At 35.0% G+C, this 24451-nt stretch overlaps 2 protein-coding genes across 4 annotated transcripts; one reads left to right on the top strand and one right to left on the bottom strand.

Moving 5' to 3' along the window:
• The first annotated feature begins 1064 nt into the window (after nucleotides 1-1064).
• LOC110708289 (translation factor GUF1 homolog, chloroplastic) lies at nucleotides 1065-21330 on the top strand. Of its 2 annotated transcripts, none has more exons than XM_021886385.1 (22): nucleotides 1065-1572; nucleotides 3307-3483; nucleotides 3793-3879; nucleotides 8505-8561; nucleotides 8636-8701; nucleotides 8947-9009; nucleotides 9688-9732; nucleotides 9858-9958; nucleotides 10335-10431; nucleotides 11816-11887; nucleotides 12982-13136; nucleotides 13253-13310; nucleotides 16123-16203; nucleotides 16292-16378; nucleotides 16700-16771; nucleotides 16872-17006; nucleotides 17118-17191; nucleotides 17350-17437; nucleotides 18524-18601; nucleotides 20405-20480; nucleotides 20726-20766; nucleotides 20988-21330. In XM_021886385.1, exons 2-22 carry the CDS (start codon nucleotides 3391-3393, stop codon nucleotides 21081-21083), a joined length of 1722 nt encoding a protein of 573 aa, XP_021742077.1. In that variant the 5' UTR covers nucleotides 1065-1572; nucleotides 3307-3390; the 3' UTR covers nucleotides 21084-21330. The 2 variants fall into 2 exon arrangements, with proteins under 2 accessions (XP_021742077.1, XP_021742076.1); XM_021886384.1 differs by lacking the exon at nucleotides 1065-1572 and adding an exon at nucleotides 1666-2195.
• A 114-nt stretch (nucleotides 21331-21444) lies between these two features.
• LOC110708290 (beta-1,3-galactosyltransferase 7-like) lies at nucleotides 21445-24045 on the bottom strand. 2 transcript variants are annotated; one of them, XM_021886386.1, is made up of 9 exons: nucleotides 23899-24045; nucleotides 23692-23750; nucleotides 23118-23350; nucleotides 22874-22937; nucleotides 22708-22780; nucleotides 22483-22603; nucleotides 22269-22356; nucleotides 21867-21992; nucleotides 21445-21742 (listed from the first exon to the last, which is right to left on the bottom strand). In XM_021886386.1, the coding sequence occupies exons 2-9, from the start codon at nucleotides 23724-23726 to the stop codon at nucleotides 21475-21477; spliced, it is 1008 nt and encodes a 335-aa protein (XP_021742078.1). In that variant the 5' UTR covers nucleotides 23727-23750; nucleotides 23899-24045; the 3' UTR covers nucleotides 21445-21474. The 2 variants fall into 2 exon arrangements, with proteins under 2 accessions (XP_021742078.1, XP_021742080.1); XM_021886388.1 differs by lacking the exon at nucleotides 23899-24045 and having other exon boundaries at nucleotides 23692-23868.
• Nucleotides 24046-24451: the final 406 nt, after the last annotated feature.

Raw genomic sequence — 24451 nt, 5'->3', positions numbered from 1 at the left:
GTCGGCTGTTGCCGAACAGGCGGTGCGCCTGCTAGCTCACTTCCTGTTTGAAGATGTTCCCGTTCCCTCCTTTCGGTATGACGGGTACGTCAGGCCCTTAGGGTCCCGTCTGAAGCTGTATGAGTTTCAACTTCAAATTCACTCTCGGTATCATGGTCCGACTGAACTTGAGGGTCGTCTAGGGGACGCCTCTCTTCAGGAGTCGGTACAGACTTGGATTCCATCTCAGAAGTACTCTACCCACAGACGGCGCCAAATGTTTCGGGGTTTTCTGATGTCCTGCGGGAGAGTTACAATTCCGAGACTGGAACCGGACGCCTGTACCTGCAAAATAACGGAGACTCCTGAGAGCTCCGCCTCCAACGGTCAAATTAGTACCTGATTAAGGAGTAATTAATACGGAAATTAAAGTAATAAGACCTCTCTAGGTGAGAGTGTTTAATGTTGGTAATCTGCTTTGCTAGCGAGATTAGCCGGTTATCAGTGTTCCGTAATGTTTCTGTTCTTCTCTGTTCCTCAGGTGAGATTAATTGCTTGATCAATTGCCTCTCAATTGCTTGATTGCCTGATGTTTTCTTTACCTCCTAATTAATGAGGATTAATTAAGTATTTATAGTCTTGAGAAGCGTGCCACTCTCTAGGTTTAGGGTAAACCTAGGGCTGACCGGGCCTCTAGACAGGATTGGGCCTTGTTGGCCGGTTTTCCCATTTGGCATGGGTGGACACGTGGCGTGCCTCGATTGGTCCGTAGAGGACGTATCTGTGATTGACACGTGGCAGACTCCTATTGGTCTTCGTGAAGGACACGTGGCGGAACCTGGTTGGTCCACTTGTCAGACGGTGATTGGTGGATAAAAATCCCCTAATCAACCTTAGTTGTACATTCGCCTCAACCTCAGCAAATTCAAGTTTATCATCATGATAAACATGATCTTTTTATCAAAGGGTATATTGGACTATTTAATAATCAAAAGTAGGGATAATTTTGTCAATTTATATTATAGTCAGGGAAATTAAAGTAACGACGTTATAGTCTTGCTAACTTTGTCTTCTTCCTTTAATCTCTCTCCTCTGTAATTTCTCTGTTGAGCATCTTGTAATTTCTTTGTCCTCCTTTAATCTCTCCTTTGTAATTTCATTATCCTCTTCCCTCCTCCTTTACGACTTGAGCTACCATCACCATTGGAGCCAATTGGAGGTGGGCAATTACTTAAGGAGTCAAACCATTGGAGTGGTGTAATTACTACTAGAGAACTCGAACCGTGGATTGGAGAGGTCGAACTTTAATAATTGATCATGGGAGCTGATTGAATCGGAGCACTTAATAATCGGAGCAAGACGCAATCCTTCCACTTAGGGTTAACCATACCATTCTTTTTACCCTTTTTAATTAGGCTTTTTGTTTAGTTCGGCGGCGAAGCTGTCGGAATTGTGGTGGCGAAAGTGGCTTTGATTCACGAAAAAGGTGGTGGTGAAATGTGGTGGTCAAAGTACAATGGAGGAGCAGTGAAGAAGGAAGAACTTCTGGGTTCAGCTCCACCTTTTAATCGAAAATCTTCTTAAAAAGTTGGGGTAATTTACTTTCTCTCTCCTCTGCAAAACTAAGTTCACTTTTACCCATTAGCAAGCCGTTAACATGGCTCGTTTGTGCCAGCTAATCAGTGGCAGAAAAACTAATATAAAAACACATTTTGCGAAAATCAAGGCGATTAAATTACTACTTTGCCACTTGATACGTCTAAAGTTTATCATTTTGATAATCCGGGGCGCCCTCCCTCCACCTTCCACATCTTTTTGGGACGAAGGCAAAAAAATTGCACATCTAACAAGTTGCAACTCGACAAAACCAATCCATTATTTCTTGTGGCTCAAAAGTCAAAACCAAAAGCACTCCAAAATAACAAAACATGATCCACAAACGCTAACAAAACCTTGTAGCAACAACAAAGGCGCCAATGGCTACTACCACTTCAACAGCCATTTCTCGTCTCACTGTTCTACTTCCCGCCAATTCAGAAGCAGTTTACTCCAATTTCCCTTCATCTTCTCGCCAAAATGCCCAATACCCACCTCGAATTACCACTCTCAGGACTAATCGCAGGCTTAGAGTCGTCTCTCAGACTGCTGGTGCCCCTTCTAAAGATGTTTCTGCCATCCAATTTGCTGCTAAAGTTGGACAAGATCGTCTTATGAAAGTATTGCTTTTTTTTCAAAATTTCTTGGTTAATTTATTGTTATGCTTGGTTTTTGTGTTCATGATGTTAAATTAGTATGTGGGTGTTTGTTTGTTTGGCTGGATTAATTGGCGTTTAAAAAGGGTGAAGATGAGGCCGGGTTTCTTTGCGAGTTGTTCTGCTTATGCTTGGTTTTTGTGTTCATTATAGAAATACAAGATGTGGGTTTTTGTTTGTTCGCGGGTTGTTCACGAGTGTATTGACTTATTTACCCCTTGTGTTGAAGGAGGAGATGCTTAGTTAATAATGTGGTACAATTTTCGAAATTTGTTGTTTAGATAGAATGGAGTATAAATTGGATAAGTTGTTTTGGGAGTGCAACTATGAAATCAACATAACCCCGAATGTTGGATAAGTTGATTAAAGACTCTAGGCGGACAAGGAATGGGGTTGGATACTTGGATGTACATTATCTTACTTGTGTCAATGTGTGATACCGAAAGATGAATCCTTAATTCAACGTGTAACTCTTAGCCTCTTAGGGAGCGTTTGGTTCGCAGAGTGGTATGAGTTTGGAATTAGGAACGAGGTTAAGGTGATATCGAGTTGAAACCTGATACTTAATACCACGTGTTGGTTCAATTCTAGAATGAAATATCTCATTATTTTATCCTTTTATTAAGAGAATGGAATGGGCCAAACCCACCCCCTCGGTCTCTAAACCCCATACCTTATGGGTTTGAGGTATGGGTTTAAAATTCATACTTTTTACAACCAAACATATGGTATGGGTTTTAGTCATTCTAAACCCATACATCATACCTATATTCCGTGAACCAAACGCCTCCTTAGTAAGAGTGTGCTACTTTACGTTGGTTCAAGGCGTAAACATTTAGTGTGCTATTTTAGTTTAGTGCATCATAATCCAAAAACGTCAATGGAAAGGAAAATTAGTCCCTTTAGTATAGTCTCATAGTTAGTTGATTCCTTAAAGTCTTTTTCCTTTTCTTTCGAGGAAGGAATTGTTTGTTTATGGCAGCATGGCGGTTTTCCATTTTTACATTATGTAGATTTTGTCTATCTGTATAAATCATATAAATGTCTCTGAAAGCTGCATTGGTTGTTCTTGCAGGTCCCAGTTTCAAACATTAGGAACTTTTGCATTATTGCACATATTGATCATGGAAAATCAACTTTGGCTGACAAATTGCTTGAAATGACCGGTACTGTACAAAAGCGTGAAATGAAGGAACAATTTCTTGATAACATGGATTTGGAGAGAGAAAGAGGAATCACTATAAAACTGCAGGTAGATGTTTATTATATCTCTTGTATGTATTATAGCTATTTTGGTGGTGGGTGATGTTCTTGTTTTATTCCTTTCTCTTTGAGGAATGAGCTCATAGATTGTATTATCTCCATGAGTTTTGTTGTTAAACTCCAATTTTTTTTTGAAATGCAAGAATAGTAATTAAAGGCTATGATGCTAAGAGTAGTTCAGCCTAAATGCTAAGTATTGTCTAGTGTATTATTTTTTTTATTCATAATCAGATTAATCACTATGCTATGGTATCATATAGTTTGTATTAATGTTTCATTTGCTTACTATGTTTCCCAGGCAGCACGTATGCGTTATGTTCATAATAATGAACCGCATTGCCTAAACCTAATTGATACTCCGGGACACGTGGACTTCTCTTATGAGGTATGGTTTAGCTGGCATTTAGTTCACTAGTCGTTGTGTTGATCAACGAACAGACTACAGAACATACAGTAAAAAGAAGTGACATCACATCATCTACTGTGTATGAACCTTTAAAGCTCTCCAGAATGTTGCCAAATGTGATATAGGTTAAACATTAGCCTGAAGAACTTTGACATTGATCAATTGCAATTCATATGTGTGAAATGTCCTTGCTGCAATTAGTAGCTATATAGTGAAGTTTCTATTATATTATATAGAATTATGAAATATTCACTACCAAGTATAGGAATCTATTCGTCTTTTAGTGCCTTTTGGGATCCCTTTCTCTTTGAGAACTCTATGTAAGGGGGCTATTGGTTGGTGATATATGTTTCAGATAACCTTGTGACTACTACACCAGGTTTTCTAATCCCATGCTATGCATGGATTATTGTTCCATTTTGGAAGAAGTAGAACTTGGTAAATTAAATTTTTTTGAATTGTAGTGATTAAAAATTAAAAATAGTAGAATTAAGGAACCAAATCATATTTAGTGTGTACATTTAAAAAGTATTAGAGCCTAAGAGAGTTGGATGTATGGCTGTGTATCATGGGCTGGATCCATATTGTGCTTATTGAATACTTGTTTATTCCTTCCTCCCCGACCCCCCTCCCCCATGAAGTTATGTTATATAGTAGGGATACCAACTACTTTTCCAATCACCTATTGTTCTCATGAAATATAGTGACATAATTTTGATGGTTGATGAAAGTGTACCTAGGGAACAGAAAGCCCTTTTATCTAGCTATTCAGTTTTCAGCACCAATACATTTGACATGTCAAGTCAAAATGACCTCTTGTCCATCTAGAATACTCTAATGATTAGTTGTGGGATTTTGGAATTTAAATTCGGCTGAAATTCATATATATTTTTAACAGTAGGAAGTCAAAAGAATGTCTGTTGCAGTATTTGGGTGTTCTTTGTCTGTGTGCATTGGCTTTAGTTTCATTTTTATGGAAAAACGACTAAGCACAAGATTGCAGCTTTAGAAAACTTAATAACTTATCTGCAGGTTTAGAAGACTTAATAACTTATCTGCATTGAAAAATCAAAGATAAGTTGCAAGCAACCATCAATCACTCCAATCTTCTTTTTTAAGTTTCCTATTGAATAGAGAGACAATAACAGAGAGCCTCCACCCAGGTTAATCCTCAAAGAACTATCCACGGCTAACTAATGCATTCAAGTATCACACACTATTATACATATGGCTAATACGAGGGAGAAATTTCTTTAATAGCTAAGGATTGGAATTAGTGTTAGAGCATGCTAATTAATTTAGGATGTGTGAGCTGGTATTTAAAGGTTAATTTTGTGTGAGCTGGTATGAATAGGTTTTTCTGTATTTTTTAATAGCTAAGAATTGGAATTAGTGTTAGCGCATGCTAATTAATTCTGTATCAATAGGTATTTCTATATTTTTTAATAGCTAAGGATTGGAATTAGTGTTAGAGCATGCTAATTAATTCTGTATTTTTTAATAGCTGAGGATTGGAATTACTGTTAGGGCATGCTAATTAATTTAGGATGTGTGAGCTGGTATGAATTTAGGATGTGTGAGCTAGTATGAATAGATTAATTTAGGATGTGTGAGCTGGTATGAATAGGTTTTTCTGTATTTTTTAATAGCTAAAGATTGGAATTAGTATTAGGGCATGCTAATTAATTCTGTATCTCATTATTTTAAAATTAGAGATAATTTTTTACTATTTTAAAATTAGAGAGGTGATAATAGAGAGGTGATAATTTTTTACTATTTTAAAAAATTAGAGATATGATAATTTTTTAAAATAGTAAAAAATTACTGTTAGGGCATGCTAATTAATTTAGGATGTGTGAGCTGGTATGAATTTAGGATGTGTGAGCTGGTATGAATAGATTAATTTAGGATGTGTGAGCTGGTATGAATAGGTTTTTCTGTATTTTTTAATAGCTAAAGATTGGAATTAGTATTAGGGCATGCTAATTAATTCTGTATCACATTATTTTAAAATTAGAGATAATTTTTTACTATATTAAAAAATTAGAGAGGTGATAATTTTTTACTATTTTAAAATTGAAAAATCAGAGATAATTTTTTACTATTTTAAAATTAGAGAGGTGATGGAATTAACATTATTTATTGCAAATTAATCTTCTTTTTTACTATATATATAATCACATTATTTGTTCTTACGGAGTACATTATCATAAAAATAAATTTAATAATAAAGCTATGGACTCCACCTAAAATGTATTATTTCGCCTCCCATAGAAAAATGAAAAACTTGTTAAAAATAAGCCAATCTTTGCGTGATTAGCTCAAAATAAGTCAACATTTTGATTAATTAAAAATAAATCAACCTTTATATGATATCTTCCAAAAATGAGCTATGACTTATTGGCTTTAGGGTTAACTGGTTGTTTAGGTTAAGTACGTCACATATCATAATATAATTGGTTCATTTCAACATTTTAATTAAAATTAATTTTTGAAATTTTTTTAAAAAGGAAAATTTGTCAAAAAAACCTTTCAAATACACCATTTTGCGAAAAAAAACCTTTTAAAAGCTTTATCGTAAAAAAAAATCCAAAGTCAAATTTTTTTTTTCAAAACAACCGGTACCACTAATTCACTTAATAAACGTTTAATAATTAAATTAATTATAAATTAAAAACATAAATAAAAACCACCACCCCTTTCCTTTCCCCCTCCCCTGGAAGCACCACCAGACCACCACAAGTCCTTACTTGACCACCGTACCCCCCACCTGACCCCCTAAAACCGGCCACCCACACATCTCGAAACCCCCAAAAATCGACCACCCCAAAACCCAACCACCCATCCACCCCGAAATCCCCTAAAATCGACCATCCCAAACCCCCTAAACCCCACCACCCAGTCACTTCGAAACCCACTAAAACCGACAACCCCCAAAACCAAACCACCCGCCGCCCCAACAAGCTTTACATCATACAAAAATGGCGGAGTTTCAATATTTTTAACACAGAAAAATAAAAAAAAAAATAAAGAGGATTTATTATTTTATTAAAGGGCGATCAACCGGAAATAGGACAAAACACCATTGATTAAAAAGGAAGAAGATGATTAGGGTTTTCATTGAAAATGGGAAACTCTTTTGTCTTCGAATTGATTAAATTAGGGGTTTCGGGAGAGTCGGTTATAGTTGGTTTTGGGGTGGCTAGGTTGTCGGTTTTAGGGGGTAAAGTACGGTGGCCAGGTGAGGAGTGTTGACTATCTGGCGGTGCTACCAGGGGAGGGGGAAAGGGAAGGGGTGGTGGTTTTTGTTTTTATTTTTTTTCTTAATTAATAAATTAATTTAATTATTAAATGATTAAGTGATAGTTAGAGTTTAATTAGAAGAAATTAAAGCTTAATTAAGTGAATTAGCGGCATTAGGCTGTCTTCATCAAAAAAATTTCACAATTGGGTTTTCTTTTGCTAAAATGTTAAAAATCTGGTTTTCTTTTGCCAAAAAGCTTTTAAAAGGTTTTTATTTCGCAAAATGATGCATTTCAAAGGGTTTTTTTTTTATTTTTTTATTTTTTTTTATTTTATTTTATAAATCCCTATCCTCCAATTACCTATTTTTATTTTATTTTATTTTAATTTCTTTACTAATTCCTCTCATTATTGAATAACCCCCTACCTCTCGTGCCGGCAACATTAGACCAGCCGAGCAACCGCCAATCATCCTCCACCCACTGATCATTACGAATCCCTTTCTCTTTCTCCCTTCCCATTGCCACCTTTGCGCCTACACTGTATTTTTTCGAATTTCTGGGTGGGATGTTTTTTCGGGTGAGTGTTGGGTTTTTCGGGGTGAATTGAGTAAGTTTCGGTGGTTATGGTTTGATTTCGGGGTAGATATGGTGATGTTTTGGTGGTTACGATGGGGAATCAAGGTGGGTACGGTGGTTTTTAGGTTGGTTTCGGTGTGGGTTCGTGGTATTGGGTTGCTCTCGTCTCGGCTGACGAATGCCGGCACTTAGGGATAGGAAGTGACCAGTGTTCTAGGGGAAGGGATGGTGGGCTGGTGGGAGGGCAAAGAAAGAAAAAAATCGAGGTGGGGGGGTGATTCCTGCGGTGGCTGATTGGGTGGGTGGGTGGGGGTGGGGTGGGGTTGGAGATGGTGATGGGTGCTGTTAGAAGAAGTGGCGGGTTTTTTCTTTTTGTACTTTTTTTACTAATCAACTAAAATAAATAATTTTTAATTTAAAAATGTGAAAGAAAGTGACCTGTTTGATAGGTTGTATGTCATTTGACTTCTTTAAAGTTTTTACCCTTTAATATTCAACTTATTATGAGTCAATCAAAAGGTTGGCTTAATTTGAGCTAACTGTGCAAAGGTTGGCTTATTCTTGACAAATTTTCCAAGAATAATTAAGTACTTGTATGTTCTAGAAAAGTCACATGCATGAGTCTAGTGATAAAGAGCTCAATTTCTCTTTTGAGTTTAAATGATTGTTACCAAGTAGTTTCCCTTTGTTGTTCCTATCCTCTATTTTTTTTTTCACTTAGACCCTACTTTATTATGATATTATCTGCTTGATTCTTTATTTTTTCTTTACCTTTTGAGGTAGGTTTCTCGATCTCTGGCTGCATGTGAGGGTGCACTTCTTGTTGTAGATGCTTCTCAGGTGAATGTCCTACCTGCTACTTAGTTTTTACTTTTTTCATCAATTAGTCATTATTTCTATGGCCTACTTTGAAGGGAGTGGAAGCTCAAACTTTAGCCAATGTATATCTGGCGTTGGAGAACAACTTAGAAGTAATCCCTGTGAGTAATTTTCTTTCTCTTCATAACTAGTTTATCCTTTTCCAAATCACGCTATTTCAAACAAGATACTCTGTTTTCTATAGTTTTGCCGGATTGCACTATCTGGTAATATTATCTTAAAATTATTTTCTTGTTGAAGTTACCATAACCTCATTGGTTCCAATTGAAAATTTTGATCATGGTGATTTCTTAAGATCTATAAAATGCGAGTTGTCTTTTACAGTGAACATGTTTACATGTTGCAGGTTCTTAACAAGATAGATTTGCCTGGCGCTGATCCTGATCTTGTTGCGAAGGAGATTGAGGAGGTTAGTTCATAGGGGTACTATGCAGATATAGCTTTAGCAGTTTTTATATCTCTATTGACATTCATTCGGTGTCAGAGTAAGCTGTAATTGAGGGATTTGTTGATCATGTAGCTTTGAATATATATTGTTGCTCCTTTTTCTTTCCCATGAGTGGCTACTCATTAACTTCTCTAATCCTTTATTCTGATAAAGCATTAAATGCTCAATTTCACATAAATATCACTGTATTCTGGAAATTTTTTCAGATCAGAAACCAGCCAGCTCCTCTGAGTGCAATCACTTCGTGTTTCTGGTTGCTTCAGTCAACTCTGATTCATATACTGTTATATTTATGTGAAGATCCAAACTGCTAGAAGCAAGTGTGATTATTTTCCTCAAATATCTGCTCCATCTATATCTATAATGCTTCTTTTGTTGCCTTGTTGATACTTCATAATCCTTGTGGAGTGTGGACTAAGGTGCTCCCTCCATTACTTATTTGTCCAATGTCTTATCGTTTCTATATGGTTGATAATATAGTTTCAATTTAGGGGTCTGACCTTTAGCTTTAACATGTACTTAGCAGTTAGCGCAGTGCTCTAGTAATCCCTGATTTTCTTACTTTTGCACGTATTATCGTGTGACATTTGGCTGTCCTTGAATCTTGCAATTCTGATATAGATACTTCTTTGTTTGTAGGTAATTGGATTGGATTGTAGCAATGCAATTCTCTGCTCTGCAAAGGTCAGAAAAAAAAAATGTTTCTTATGGTTGAATTACAATCCCATCATGCTTTCATTCTAAAGTAATAATTAGATATTAATATGGGAATTACTGGTCATAATAATGGTTGGATTTCTCGTGTTTAGGAGGGCATTGGCATTAATGAAATTCTTGATGCTATTGTTGAAAGGATTCCTCCACCTCCTGATACCTCCTCAAAGGCCTTAAGGGCTCTAATATTTGATAGGTAACCATGCTCGACTCATTGGTGCCTTGTATGCTATTTTATTGCAATGGCTTGGTCGCTGAGGATTATACTGGTGTTGTGGGCCTGTAGCAGTATGCCAGTATCATTGGGTGTAATAGTTTATAAAGAATCATGTAATGACTAATAAGGATTATAATTTGCAATTTTGTAAAACTAGGTCTGGAGGTTCAAATATTTGATGCTTTTGGTTTATAATGAGCCATCACGAGTTTGACATGAAAACAATTTTCTTGCCAAACATTTTGGCTCTGAGTCCTTGAATCATTCATTTTTTTTCTGTCATTTTTACTTTTCCCTTGCAGATCAAAAGTCTTGAATTATTTGGTAAATGAGTTGCTTTCAAAGTGTTTTGCAGTTATTATGATCCATATAGGGGAGTGATCGCATATTTTCGAGTAATTGATGGGACTCTGAAGAAAGGTGACCAAATCTATTTCATGATTAGTGGAAAGGTGAGTACTTATTTGAATTTGTCCTGTTGTGTCCCTTAGTTCCTGTAGAGACATTATTTCTAGGCTACAAGGGAAAGATATTTTAGTTGAATTCCGAATGGGGCATCAAAAACAAGGAAAACTGTAGAATTTTCACAACACTGGGAGAGAGAAACTATTTGCTTTAAGCCTTATCACCGTGTGGCCTCTCAATTGCAACCTGTGAAGAAAAATTGAGCTTTATTCATGGTGATGACTTGTGAACCTATGACTCTTTAAGCACTGGACAATTGGACATTAATGTCCATAGGCCTTGGCTGGTAGAAATCTCAAAACTTATTTATCTTAATATATGCGCGTTTCTCCCTTTCCTTTCTTTGGTGGAAGGGCCGAACAATTTTATTATCCAATTCCTCGTATGAGGACCATGAGGGATGCACCACTAGTCCACTACACGCCCAAAATTAACAAGATCTGCAAATTGAATCCAAGTATATGAGGGATACACCACTACTTTCCAACAGTTTTAAAAGACCCACTAGCAGTGTTTATAACCTGCTCAAAATGTGAGATGGATCCCTGACTTTCTACTTCCTAGGCACAAGGCCCATGTATCAGTGGAATTACTGGAATGTGCTTATTGAGTTTTCGTACCTGTTCCCATTTTTGTCAAACCTTTCTATTAAGTCTCCCACACTAGGTCTTTGCCTTTTCTTTTTGGCCTTAGATCTCTAAATAATAAGTAAATCTGGGTGACCGGGTGAACATAGGTTGTGGAGATCATTATAATTTTTCTGAGAAAGAGCTACAGAAATTTCCAACTAGATAGCTTGATATCTGATCTCAAGGAGTGACCAAAAGCATGCCCCCAGCATCCCAACAATTATTTAAACTCCCTCAACCCAATTCCTAAATGAAAATTTCATTGTATTAATATTGCCTTTCCGATCCGAGTTAGAGCATTATGAAGAATAAAAAGTGTGAAAAAAAATAATAAACTAGCCTGGGCTTATCTTCCCAGCAGCTAATTTGAAATCTATCCAAATTGTCGCAATGTTACCTCATATCTTTGAAGAGTTTGGTTTCTCTTTATGCATACTTACATCTTCACTGTAGGTTACTTAGAAGATGTATTTTTTCATTCTTACACGATTTATGAAAATTGGCTTGCTATTTTGCTACAAGTGATAAGTAGAGGACTATTTAACGAGACATTTGATTTGACTCATAATTATTGAAAGCTGTTATCTTACCCTCTTATGGTTCTATAAGATTTAAATTAGATAACTTAATCATATACGTGTTCACGTGTCAATTCTTACTGATTTTAAGTATGCTAGCTGCTCTTATACTGCTTTGTATACCCATTTCTGGAAACTGATGCAGGGGCTAATCTGATTCCCAGGATTACTTCGCTGATGAAATTGGAGTTCTTTCTCCTAATCAGATGCAAGTTGACCAACTTTATGCTGGTGAGGTAGGATACTACAGCTGAACCATGTTCTATACTTCTGTTTAGTGGATTATGACTTATAAAACTTAAATTTCCCGTCTGGACTTTCCTTGCTGAGTTCTAGTAACTTGTTTTTTGTAAAGTGCTACATTTACTTCTTGTCAATGCTTCAATGCCTTCCTTAGATCTGAAATTGAGTGATATTTCATATCTAAAACTTGTGTATGTTACTATTAATCATATTATACTTGTCCATAATGGCTCACCTTACAAGGTAAAGGTAGGCTAGGTGAAGCAAGTCACACATCTTTGATCACACAGTCATATAATAGTTAAGCTTCCTTGTGGGCTAGACAGGTAGAGTGGCTGGGGCATAACTACCTAAAAGCTGCTTTAATTAGGTGAAAGAAGGCAGTGATGGATCTAGGAAATTAGGCATAGGGTTATAAATTCAAGATCAAATACTCTTTTAAAAACACAAAGTTCAGATTACTTTAGTATAACAGTTTTTAGTTTTTACAAATATATACCATGCAAGGGATCCATTTTTCAAATGTAATTGTTTAACTCCAATACTATATGAAATCTCAATAATTCCAGTATGGTATTGCTTGAAATAGTTTTTCCTATTCTAGGATAGTTTGACAGTGTTTTTTTCTTTCTTATAAATTAATGTGTACTGTTTAATTCTTGCTTTATTCCCAAACTTGTATTGCCTGAATATAATTTTGACTTCCTCCCCTTTTTTTTTCGAACTGGGGGTAGGCAGATTAGTTGTTGTAGAATATTTATGTTTGATGAACACAATGGCTCAGTAAAGGATAGGAGAATTAATTAAAAGACCTAGGTTTATCTTTTGCAGAAGAATTCTCAATGCTGTCTTCATGTTAATTCTCAATAGTTTCTTGATGTGTATTGGCTGTACTTATCCTAGAATTCATAGTTATACTAGAATAGTATTTGGCTCCAATATGTGATTATCTTTATTACAAGGTCTAAAGTCATTATTGTCCATGTCATTTGGTATTTAAGATGTAACTGAATTCATACATAATGTTTGAAGGATGCACTTTTTCTCTTCTGAAGAGTGATTGATATATTTTTTGCTTTATTTATAGGTTGGTTACATCTCAGCTTCAATAAGATCAGTAGCAGATGCCAGAGTTGGTGACACCATCACTCATTATGGCCGCAAGGCGGAGGAACCTCTTCCTGGATATCAGGAGTCTACTCCCATGGTCTTCTGTGGTTTATTTCCAGTTGATGCAGATCAGTAATATCCTGTTATCACCCCTGATGCAATATCTTAAAATTTATTCTAGATTGGGGGCTAGAAATTAGTTAACTTCTATTTCTTGGTGATATCAACGGCCCATTTTTATGCTGCAGGTTTCCAGAGTTACGTGATGCCTTGGAAAAGCTGCAACTTAATGATGCTTCCCTGAAGGTGAACCCAAAGAGTGACTTTTTCTGACATTTTTAATTCTAAGTCATATAATTTAGGAAAAGTAATAGCTGCTTGTTGACTCATATTCTCACTATTTCATCACTCCCCTAAGTTTAATTAAGGAGAGGTGAAATTGTTGCTAGTTGTCTCACTGCTTCATTGATAATTTCATCAAGACTGTTGAGAGGAACATATTATCTTGGTAGAGACTACAATCTGTACATTGATTTCTATTTAAGGAGCTACTTACTCTAATGGCTTTAATTTATACAATAAGTAGATGTTTTGTTTAGACGAATAAGATTATCATTAAATTTATCTGGTCTATAAAATGTTTGGAAAGGTCGGTATTGATTGGTTAGCAGGCTTGTTTAACAAGATTTGGTGAACTAACAACCACAGCCTTGGAGGAATCACTTTGGTAACACTTTGTAAAAACATAGGGGATGCTCAGGATTGCGCATTGCTCAAACTATCGAGGTATAAAACTCACTAGTCACACCATGAGTCACTCAATATACAACACTGTTAAATTCCTTACCCCTTTGTCAAAAAAAAAAAAAAAGGTATTGGATAATTAAGCAAGATCTATCCAAGGTGTGAGTTGGTATATTCTGTTTGTAGATGATCTTGTATGGTGTTTGAAACTAGAGTTGGAGTAAATGGCTAAATTATAGCGATGAAGACAAAACTTAGAATCTTGGAGGTTTAGACTAAGTCGAAGCAAAGCCAAGTATATGCAACATAGCAAGCAAGTGTTTTGAATACTTTGGGTTGATTTTTACAGTAGAGCGGAGAAATCGACCAAGATGTAACCCAAAAGATCAGTGGCTCAAATAGAGAGCAGGGGTATTGTGTGTCAGTAGAAAACCTTTGAAGTTAAAGGGAAAAGTCTGTTACACAACTATGAAACCAGCGTTGTTATATGGGTCCAAGGAAAGACCATATTAGGACGATTAGAGTAGCAGAGATGGGTATGTTATTGTGTGGGAGGATAGAAATGAAGATGTTTGGAGGAAAGTTGGAGTGAGGATAAAATAAGGGAGAACCGATCGAAAGACATACCAGTAAGAAAAGTAGAGAGTTGGTATAAGAGGATCTCAGTGAAGGCACGGGAGGACCAAGAAGGACCGAAAGAAGTTTGGTTTGTAGGAATAGCATTGATAAAAGAGATTGAAAAGAGAGGATCATGATTGGCGACTACATGAGTTAAAATCTTAGGTCATGTTGTTAACTACTTTGTTGGATTGTGGCTTAGATTGTTGTTGTTGTTTCTAGAAGGCATAACCCTTATGATGTGGGTGGAAATAAGGGTAAAATAACCCACTAGGAAACCCCAACTAGTAATTGGGAGATTTTAACCTACAAGAAAACAAACACCCAATACTCAAGGTATCAACGTTGAAGTTGGGTGTAATAAGAGTTGGATCCCAGACAATGGCTATGCTACCCAATCTCAGATTTGGGTGACATGGCGTCGGATCCTCTTACACTCCAGATTCTATATAATTTCATACAAGGCCACTATGTATTTGGACGTATCGAAGTAACATAGCTCAATGGTTTGTAGATGGGAGATCTACCATTGAGTTCTCACTTAGTATTGTATTAGGCCTTGTTCACTTCACCTTAAAAAATAATATTCAGTGAAAATAATTTCAGTAAATATAATTTTAGTAAATATAATTTCAATTCAATAAAAATAATTTAAAATCAGAATAAATAATTTCAGTTCAACAAAAATAATTTCAGTTCTGTAAAAATCAGTAACTTTGAAGAATAAATATAATAGAGATTCAGTTTAGTAAAAATAATTTCAGTTTAGCAAAACTAATTTCAGTTTAGTAAAATAATTTAAGTTCAGCAAAAATATATTTTCAGTTCAGCTAAAATAAGGTGAATTGAACAGAGCCTTAATCTACTTATATACACAAACTTATATCTTAAAAAAATTTTTGTAAGGATTTAGAAGTTTAAATCATTGCCAAATAATCTATAAACTTATACTAAAAGTGAGTAAAAAATTACAGTGTCATTCTGGGTAAAAAAAAAAAAAAAAAAAAAAAAAATCTTGCCATTTTTTTACCTTAGTGTTTAGTAAACTTAAATATTTTTCTTCCTATTTTTTCATCATATTTCTTTCATTACATTTAATTAAATTATTATTCCAAATCTGTATATCTTCTATAATAGGTATTTGCTAAAAATAACTACTTTCTCCATTTTGCTGAGTGACTCAGTTACTGTAGCAAGGTAACAAAGGAAAAGTGAAAGATGGGGATCATGCATGTGGGTACTTTTGCTTTAAAGAGGAGAGAGATAGAGAATAAGGGGTTTATTAAATAAAATTAGGACCACAAAGTGGGGTTGTAGGTGATAAAAAATGAATAAAAGGTTTCCATAAAAAGAATAAAGTAAAAGTGAGTAGACCTTAAAAAAACAGGAGAAAACGGAAAGTGGGTAACACTTGGGAAAACGGAAAGTGGGTAACACTTGAGAAAACGGAGGAAGTATTTTTGTTATAGCAATTATTTATTAATACTTCATATATCTTTGCTTTTCTTTTTAAATGTATATATTTATCGGATACCTTTTTCCCCTTTGAGCCAACAGTTAGGCTTCCCTAAGCTTCCTTTTCCCTTACAAAATATCTTTCTACTCTTTTTCCTGTGGAACTGTTTAAGTGTTAATGGTTGAAGTAGAATTTATTTTCAAATACTGTGTTTTTTAGTAGCATTCTGTTATGTATGGCTAAGAGTGCCAGGTGTGATATCCAAATGAAGGCTGCTGACAATTTTTTGCATTTTTAAAGTTTGAACCAGAGACCTCATCTGCGATGGGTTTTGGGTTTAGATGTGGATTTTTGGGTCTTCTGCACATGGAAATTATTCAGGTAATTAGATTCTCTTAAAGATGGCTTTTTATATATTGAAATTATATTTGGCTGTGTAAATGAGAGAATGACTTTAGCTATCATGCAGGAAAGACTGGAACGAGAGTATAATTTGTCCTTAATTACTACTGCCCCAAGTGTTGTATATCGAGTGAATCGCTCAGATGGTGAAATGGTAACTGCACTTTGAACTTCAGTAGGATTTTTTTGCTGTGTTCACTTGTAGAATTGCATATTTTTCAAAAACTCTAGTCTCCTGCTGTTTCTAAGGTCAGATTACAGTGATAATGCAATTACTATTGCCGATATTTCTTTCCTGCTATTCTTTCCTTGAAGGGGCCAAGGGATGGGCTGGAGAATTCTGTATTATTGTAGGTTTTTGTTTTATTTTTCATTTTTTAATTATTAGGGTTCATAAAGGGTGAAATCAGAGTTAGATTTTTAAAATGTCAACGCCTCCTTTTCTAGTTAATTCATTTTGCTGTAATTTATTCAGATTGAATGCTCCAATCCTTCTCTACTTCCAGAACCTGGAAAACGGAAATCAATTGACGAGCCATATGTTAAGGTTCTCTTCTTTACTTGAACAATTTGTTGTCTATATGTTATGTGCTACAATTTTTTCTTTTTTGCAAAGATCAAGTTCTATTCCAAAATGATTTATGTAGATTGAAATACTTACACCAAAAGACTATATTGGTCCATTGATGGAGCTGGCTCAAGATAGAAGGGCAGAGTTTAAAGAAATGAAGTTTATTACTGAGATAAGAGCATCATTAAGCTATGAAATGCCATTGGCGGAGGTAGATTTCTCAAATTAAATCAGTGGATTTCTTATTTGCTCTTCCTTTCTCATTTTTGAGATTATCAATTATATTATAATAATAATAATAATAATAATATCATTGTCACAGATGGTGGGTGACTTTTTTGACCAGCTCAAGTCCAGGAGTAAGGGTTATGCCAGCATGGAGTACACTTTTGTGGGGTACTGACTATTGTTTCTAGTTAAACTTGGATTTTTTTTTCTTTTACTTAGTCATCTGCTTTCCCTAATACCCTAAACATCTCTAGTTTTGTCTTTTCACCCCATGGTCATCATCACAGATAAGATTGTTAATACTTTGTGTTCAATTGAACTGCCAGATATCGGGAAAGCGACTTGGTTAAACTTGATATTCAAATAAATGGTGATCGTGTGGATCCATTGGCTACTATTGTTCACAAGGATAAGGTAATCAGGTCCATTCAAGATTTATTATATGTTGCTTTTGTAGCACTTTCCTCTTGTAGGCTTAAGGCATTAGAATTGGGAAATGCAAACTTTATCAGCTGCCAGATTTGTTGATTATCCTTAGTGTTGTTCCTAGCAAGGCATGATGTCCATGCAAAGGACTGTTATACTTCATAACCTTGGCTTTTAAAATGTAGTACACTTGCGGAAATAAAGCGGCATGGAGAGACTTTGGCACATGTGAATAGAAGATTTAGTGTTAAAATGATTAGATGATATAAGCAAACTTTTCCACTGTCCCAATAAATTAGTCAATTAACCTAGCTCCAAGTAGTGAGGATAACTGTAGAATTGAAATTATAAAGAAGGTTCATTATGCTCTCTCCAGCATTGAAAGTTAAAGAAAGTTCATTATTGCTCCCTCCTGCATTTTTAGATAATAAAGACAAAGAAGAAATAGGAAAACTTGTTGAGTTTTTGGTTGATTAGTATCCACCACCAGCCTTCATCAACTTTTGTGTTTCTTTCTTGAACCACCTGATGCTAGTTTTTGTAATACATACTTTGCCAATAGAATTAACTGCTTGAACTGAAGTTGGTTAGTACATCTCCTTAGTGCAAGGGGACAAACATATTATGAACTTACAAAGTTGATCATGGGAACTCACAAGGTGTGTAGATGCAACATGCGGCTAAGTAAAAAACAAAAACACAAAGTCAGTCATTGTAAAAACATCTTAGTAGATATAAAAAGAGATGGATGCACTTCTAATGGAGCATAATGGAGAAAGAGGAGATCTAAAGGAGAAAGTATCAAATTGATGAATCTTGATGAACTCAGCAACTGGTTTTTTTAGTTTAACCAACTTATGGCACAAGATTGGAGCTGTTTCTCCCTTTTAAGTTTGACCACCTTACAATGAAGATACTCCTGCATCAGTAAACGAGCAGTTTTGAAAGATTAAGTAGAAATGTAGAATAATTTAAATGCAAGAGATAATTTAAAATTTCTCTGTCTATAAATATGAATGGTTTGTGGTCTGTTGTTGAATTATATCACTGATTTGTATTCTGATTCCTCAACAGGCGTACAGTGTGGGGCGGGCCTTGACTCAAAAATTGAAGGAGCTTATACCACGCCAGATGTTTAAAGTACCTATTCAAGTAAGTTCCGCATCTTCCCATTGGAGAAAGTATCTGTTCATGATGTTCTATAAGAGTCCAATCTCAAGTCAAGAAATTTATAGGACAAGTAGAAATAAACAAAACAAACGGAGATCGGGTTCTTTTATACATCTCTTAGATAAGTCTGGCAGTGCTTTTCACATTGTGCATGGAACCTTTTTTACGTCAAATTTTATTTTTTTTCAATCTGGTTTTCTTGTGCTAAGTGCTATATGGAGACATGATTCTACGCTGACACTGCTTTCAGTTTTATGGAATTATTTAATATTCAGGGTTTTATGCGTTGACTACTGAGGCTTTCTTACTCAAACTCGTCTAATAGGGCTGTATAATTGAATTGTTTGTTGACTAGATTGGACCCAAAATATGACCATACATCCTGAAATATATGCTATGTTGGACCCTTGAAGGGATGGTATGACTCTCTAAAGCTGCTCTTTTTGTGTGCCTAATGATCAGGCTGTCAGCTTCCGCAATAGGCTCCTTAATTCAATCATTTCCTGATATAGGATTTAAAGAAAAGAGAATGTTTGACCTTTTAATTTGAAAGCCATGTTTGCTAAACAAGCAGTCAAAACAAAAAAAGTTGTGGTATGGCACAGATACATTAGCTTACTCATCATCATTGATAGGTGATATAGGCTGGCCATCAGTCTTAACTGACATCAGTTAGATGTGAGGCTTGTCTTTGATCCATTCATCTCCCCTCTCCCGAATTATTAACCTTTCTGGTAAAAATAATGAACCCTCAACTATAAGCTGAAAATTCATGAAAGAAGGAAATTGTCATGATTTAATACGTCATTACTTTTCCGTAGTGACTCTATGCAATTGGTCATCGTGTTTTGTTTATGTGGGGAGGCTTACGAATCCATAGTTTTTTGACCTTTTTGTCATAATTCTTTTTACTGTTAAACAGAAAAAATGCATTTCAGACTCTCTCATTGTATGTCATTAAACTTACTGCAAACACTATTTTGAAGTATTTATAGATCAAAATCTAACTTTTATCCTTCTTCAGAAAACTAGGCATGAAGGATGATCCCTTGATTCAACAAGTGAAATGACCTAGCTTACTTGCTTAGTTCAATTCAAAGGAAAGGAGAAAAGAGTATAAAAAAGCATCATATTTGTTTAAGTAATGGCATCATATCTTTGGTATTAGAAGAGACTCTGCAATAGGACATCCAAACCCTTGCCTCTTACCCTCCTACCTCTTCTCATCATCTCATTGAAATTGGTGTGGGCTTTCCGCCTTCTCTTAGAACTGCTAAGGTCTCTCTTGTTGAAATAAATATCATCTAGTTTTCTTCTTCAATTGTAAATGATTCTTTGCCTCCTTAAATTAATGCTGGTTGGTATGATTTACAACAATATTGTGAATTTGTGATAATGGCTTGGGGTTTCTGAAGAGATCCTTTGTTACAAAGAATGCAGGTGTTTTTATTTATTTATGAGTTTTAGGCTGGGTTAGGTTTGTTCATCTGGTGCATGCTAAATTGAAGACTCCATTATTGGATTCTGTATAATAGACTGTTATTTTACTAATCATAATTGGGAAGCCAAAATCATGTATCGTAAGATGTCTGTGAGGTTATGAGAACTTTGTTTATCTGTTTATATTGCTGCAGTACAGAATATCTGTTCCAAAAAAATAGTTCCCTTATATAATTTGGTTCTCTTGTTATGTTGCTAATTATTAACTAAGATGATTTCTCTTTTGTCATAAACATACTCTGTTGTCTGATATGAATAAGAACTGACTATTTGTTCATCTGACAGGCATGCATAGGCTCTAAAGTTATAGCAAGTGAAGCTATTTCTGCTATTAGAAAGGATGTATTGGCCAAATGCTATGGTGAGGCAAACTTTGTAGTTCTATTTTGGAATTGTAATTACTATTTATTCTGTATTCCGAAGGAAAATAATGATAAAAAAAAAAAAGGGTCTTATTTTTCGGTAAAAACTAAGAGAACATTTTGAGCCTCAAGCAGGATAAAAATCCAAGCAATTTGTTGACCTCTTGTTCATTGTGTTTGTTCAAGTATAGTAGACTGTTTTCTTATGGCTGATTTATCGTTAATCATTTTTGCTATTACACAGGTGGTGACATATCAAGGAAGAAGAAATTGCTGAAAAAACAGGTACTTCATTTGATTCCCTCTCCACCCCCCCCCCCCCCGCCCCAACAGTCTTTTTAATACAAAGGCTATAACTAGCTCAATATATATAAATATGAATGGAGGGAGTACTATTATAATTCGCCAAATAATTATAGTTTTACTCCCTCCAATTATATTTTGAGGCTCAAGCAGGATCAAAAGACACTTTCTTCTTTACTTACAAATATGTTTTATTTGGTCAGGCTGAAGGAAAAAAGAGAATGAAGTCTATTGGCAAAGTGGATGTACCACAAGAAGCATTTATGGCTGTGTTGAAGCTTGAAAAGGAGGTAGTATGATCAGGTTTGTATACCTTGTATAGAATTTTAGTTGCGAAAACCATTTTTTCATGTAGAATATATACTGATCAGCAGTGTTATATCCTCCAAAAGATGTAAAAGCTATTAGGTTTGCTGTTGACCTTCAGATAATTAAATCATATTCCTTGTAATCATATCAGTTTGAAAAAACTTGTACATTTTTTATGTTGGTATAATGGATTAGTGGCAACAATAATATCAGCCTAGCTGTGCTGCTTTTTGTGCATTATCCCGTCTATTGCTTTTCTATGTACCTCAGTTTCCAGTATAAGTGTAGTTTGGTAACACTAAGTAGCTGTGTTACTTGTACTGCAATAATCTAAGGGTGAACCCAACAAAGAGAAGAAACTTTGGATCACAATTTACTTTGTTATTGTTCACTATTAGTGAGTGCATGCCATAGAGATTCTGAATCTTCACCACATCTGGTGTGTACATCCTTCATTTTATCCACCGACTCGCATATCCCGCTGCATTTCCAATCAAATGATGCTACGCAAACATCACCTCCCTTCAATTTCCACTGGCATTCTTCGGTCCCGCAGCACATACTGTGATCATCTACGTGCTCAACCTCAAGGCCTATGAACCAGGCCCCAAGTGACACATCCTCATTGACATACATGTGCAGTATCTCCCTGGAATATCAGGATAACAAGGTAAATTGTCATATTTTAACTAGAGAAATACCAAGTATAAATGTTATCACATCTTTGTGCACTTAAAATTAATTATGGAATTAGCTTTCTGTGATATTCTTACTGATTGATAGAAATGTACTCAGCCAGGTCTTTGGAGATTGCATAAAGCTGCCCTGTTGCATGTCTGAAGTACTTATTTCCTATCTCACCGAATTTCCAGTGCTCGGGTTCATGGTATTTAACTCCCCTGTGAACATGACAAGGTTAGAAACATAATTTTGCTAGGTAGATCGGAAATAATTTCAGCTACAACCACGTTTAAGCTTGTTATTTTGAACTTTCATTATGGCTGCAGTGTGCAGGTGATATCTACTTTGGCGAGTATTACAACTTTTTATATTCTAATCACCATTTTTGCATAATCTCTTATCCTTTTATTTATTTGTTTTTGTTTATGTTTCATTGCTTTAGACTTAATGGCATACTAAATTAATAGGAATACAAGTTAAATAAGATGAATTACTTCTGATAGAGAACCGGACCAGACTTCATGCACCCTACGTATACTCTTGGTTTCATATGGTGGCGAAAGAGAGTTGCAGAAAGCGTTCCTGAAAATTTGTTAACCTATTTAGAGATTTTGTTCAAATCACAGAACTAAAATAATGTGAATGAATTCATGATAAAATTTCTGAGATACAGTAGCAGAATTCTTCTGAAACTGAATGTACACTTACCCAGGTTTACATGAATATCATCATCAACCTTGACATAAAACTCGGCATCCCACTTTGCGAAAGCAGCACTAAAGAATGCTTTCGTCTTTGCAGATAGCTCCAGATAACCTTCAACATGATCCTGTGAGTTTCAATCAGTCAATATAGTCAGTTCTGTACCATTTCTTTTTCCAATTTAAACCTCTTAGAAAAAAAAAGGACTCGATGATTATAATCAACACATACAAGTCTAAGGAAGTCTTTGTGCTGAGCCTCTTCTTCGTCAATAGCTTGATCTAGAACTCCATTACCTGAACCTCTGTGTGTCAAACAAAGAATAGAATTCATTTTATTTCTTATCAGGATTTGCATCATTGTAAAACTCCCTAAAGTTTTTAGAGAAAAGACATACGTGTGGCCGATCATAAACCGGATGACAATCCCTTTCTCTTTCTCTACTTTCAACAAGTCTTCTCCTGAAAAAGAAAAGCATAGTTCGACATGTTAGTTTGAGCTAAGATGCCCGTAAGGCAGTATGGGTGCTTGAATATTATCATCTTGGAGACGAGCTATCAACACATTGAGCAACATATTAAACTATTTTATGTACAAACAACTCAAGTATAAGAATAAGATGACTGAATGGTATTAAGTACCAGTAGGCATCCAAGTCTCTCTAACAGAATCGCGCCTTTTCCTGCTGCTGAAGGCTGTGTTGATGCCTATTACCATAAACACTTTCTGTCTTCTACCTTCTGTTGTGAAGTTATCCCTTGATGAGAGAGCATTGATGGATTTGGTCATGGAGTTTAATCTTTTATCATCCTTTATATTTTGCTTCCCTTCCTTTATCTTTGTTTTAATTGCATCTATTTTCTTGTCCAATGATCTGCATTTTATTCACAAGGGTTTGAACACTTTGGTTATAATTCAGAGTTGTTATGAATTACAAAACAACCTGTAGGGTTTATCATAAAAGCTGGTTTATACAACAATTTTAGAATTAATTAAATACAATCAATAGATGAGCGGGTTAAGTTTGACTTGTTAATTATAAATAATTAAGAGCATTAACTATTAAGTTATCAATGTATCATGAAACTTTTAAAATTATTAAATTAATTCTTTATTCATAATACGGAGTAATTTTTTTTTTTTTTTTTTTTTTTGGTAACTTAACACGTGACTATGAACTTGTTTGAAAGTTCCAATAAATCAAACATTACTCACATGATAGCTTTCTGATTATTGCGTACGTGTACCATTATGCCTTTTTCCTCTTGAAGTTTCTGCAAAATACATCGAATTACTTAAGCCCTGTCCTTGAAAAAATATAAAAAAATAAAGCCCTTCTGTAGTAGTCTCTCTCTTTTTTTTATCTTTGTTGCGAATAATAAATATAGTTAAATAGAACATAATGGTTGCAAAATCTATTACCTCATTTTCTGATGCGCAATTTTTATAGCTTAATTGAAGATGCTTTGGTCTTGATCCGAGGTTAGAACTGTAATTCAGAAAATGTAAATAGAATTGCTTTTACACATCTTTTGTATCCTCATAATTAAGTCATAAACCCATCAAAATGATATGGAATAATGTAAATTATCTTTCACAGTGTAAGCTATGCTCTCTTAAACAAAAAGTAATTATTTTATTTACCTTTTGCAAGTTATAAAATAATTATGCAATTAGAAATTAGCAGGTGCATGTGTTATATCTACATTATATGTTTTGAAAATTTTATGGAAGTCATCCTTAAAAGTCTATAGTTTTGCTATGAAAAACTACAAAGAGAAGTAATGTAGGCAATATATACTCTATCTGATATTTTAGATGCATTATCCCTACACTATACCTATCATCATGACTTTACTTTCTATTCACAAGTGATTTATAACCTCAAAATTAAAATAAATAAATTTAAATAACGAACAAAAAAATGTTATAAATATGGAGATATTTGAGATGGACAACCACATTAAAAAGAAAA

The sequence above is a fragment of the Chenopodium quinoa genome, unplaced genomic scaffold, assembly GCF_001683475.1.
Source record: "Chenopodium quinoa cultivar QQ74 unplaced genomic scaffold, ASM168347v1, whole genome shotgun sequence".
Lineage (NCBI taxonomy): Eukaryota > Viridiplantae > Streptophyta > Magnoliopsida > Caryophyllales > Amaranthaceae > Chenopodium > Chenopodium quinoa.
Note: the sequence above shows the minus strand (reverse complement) of the source record. Positions and strands in the feature narration are given on the sequence as shown.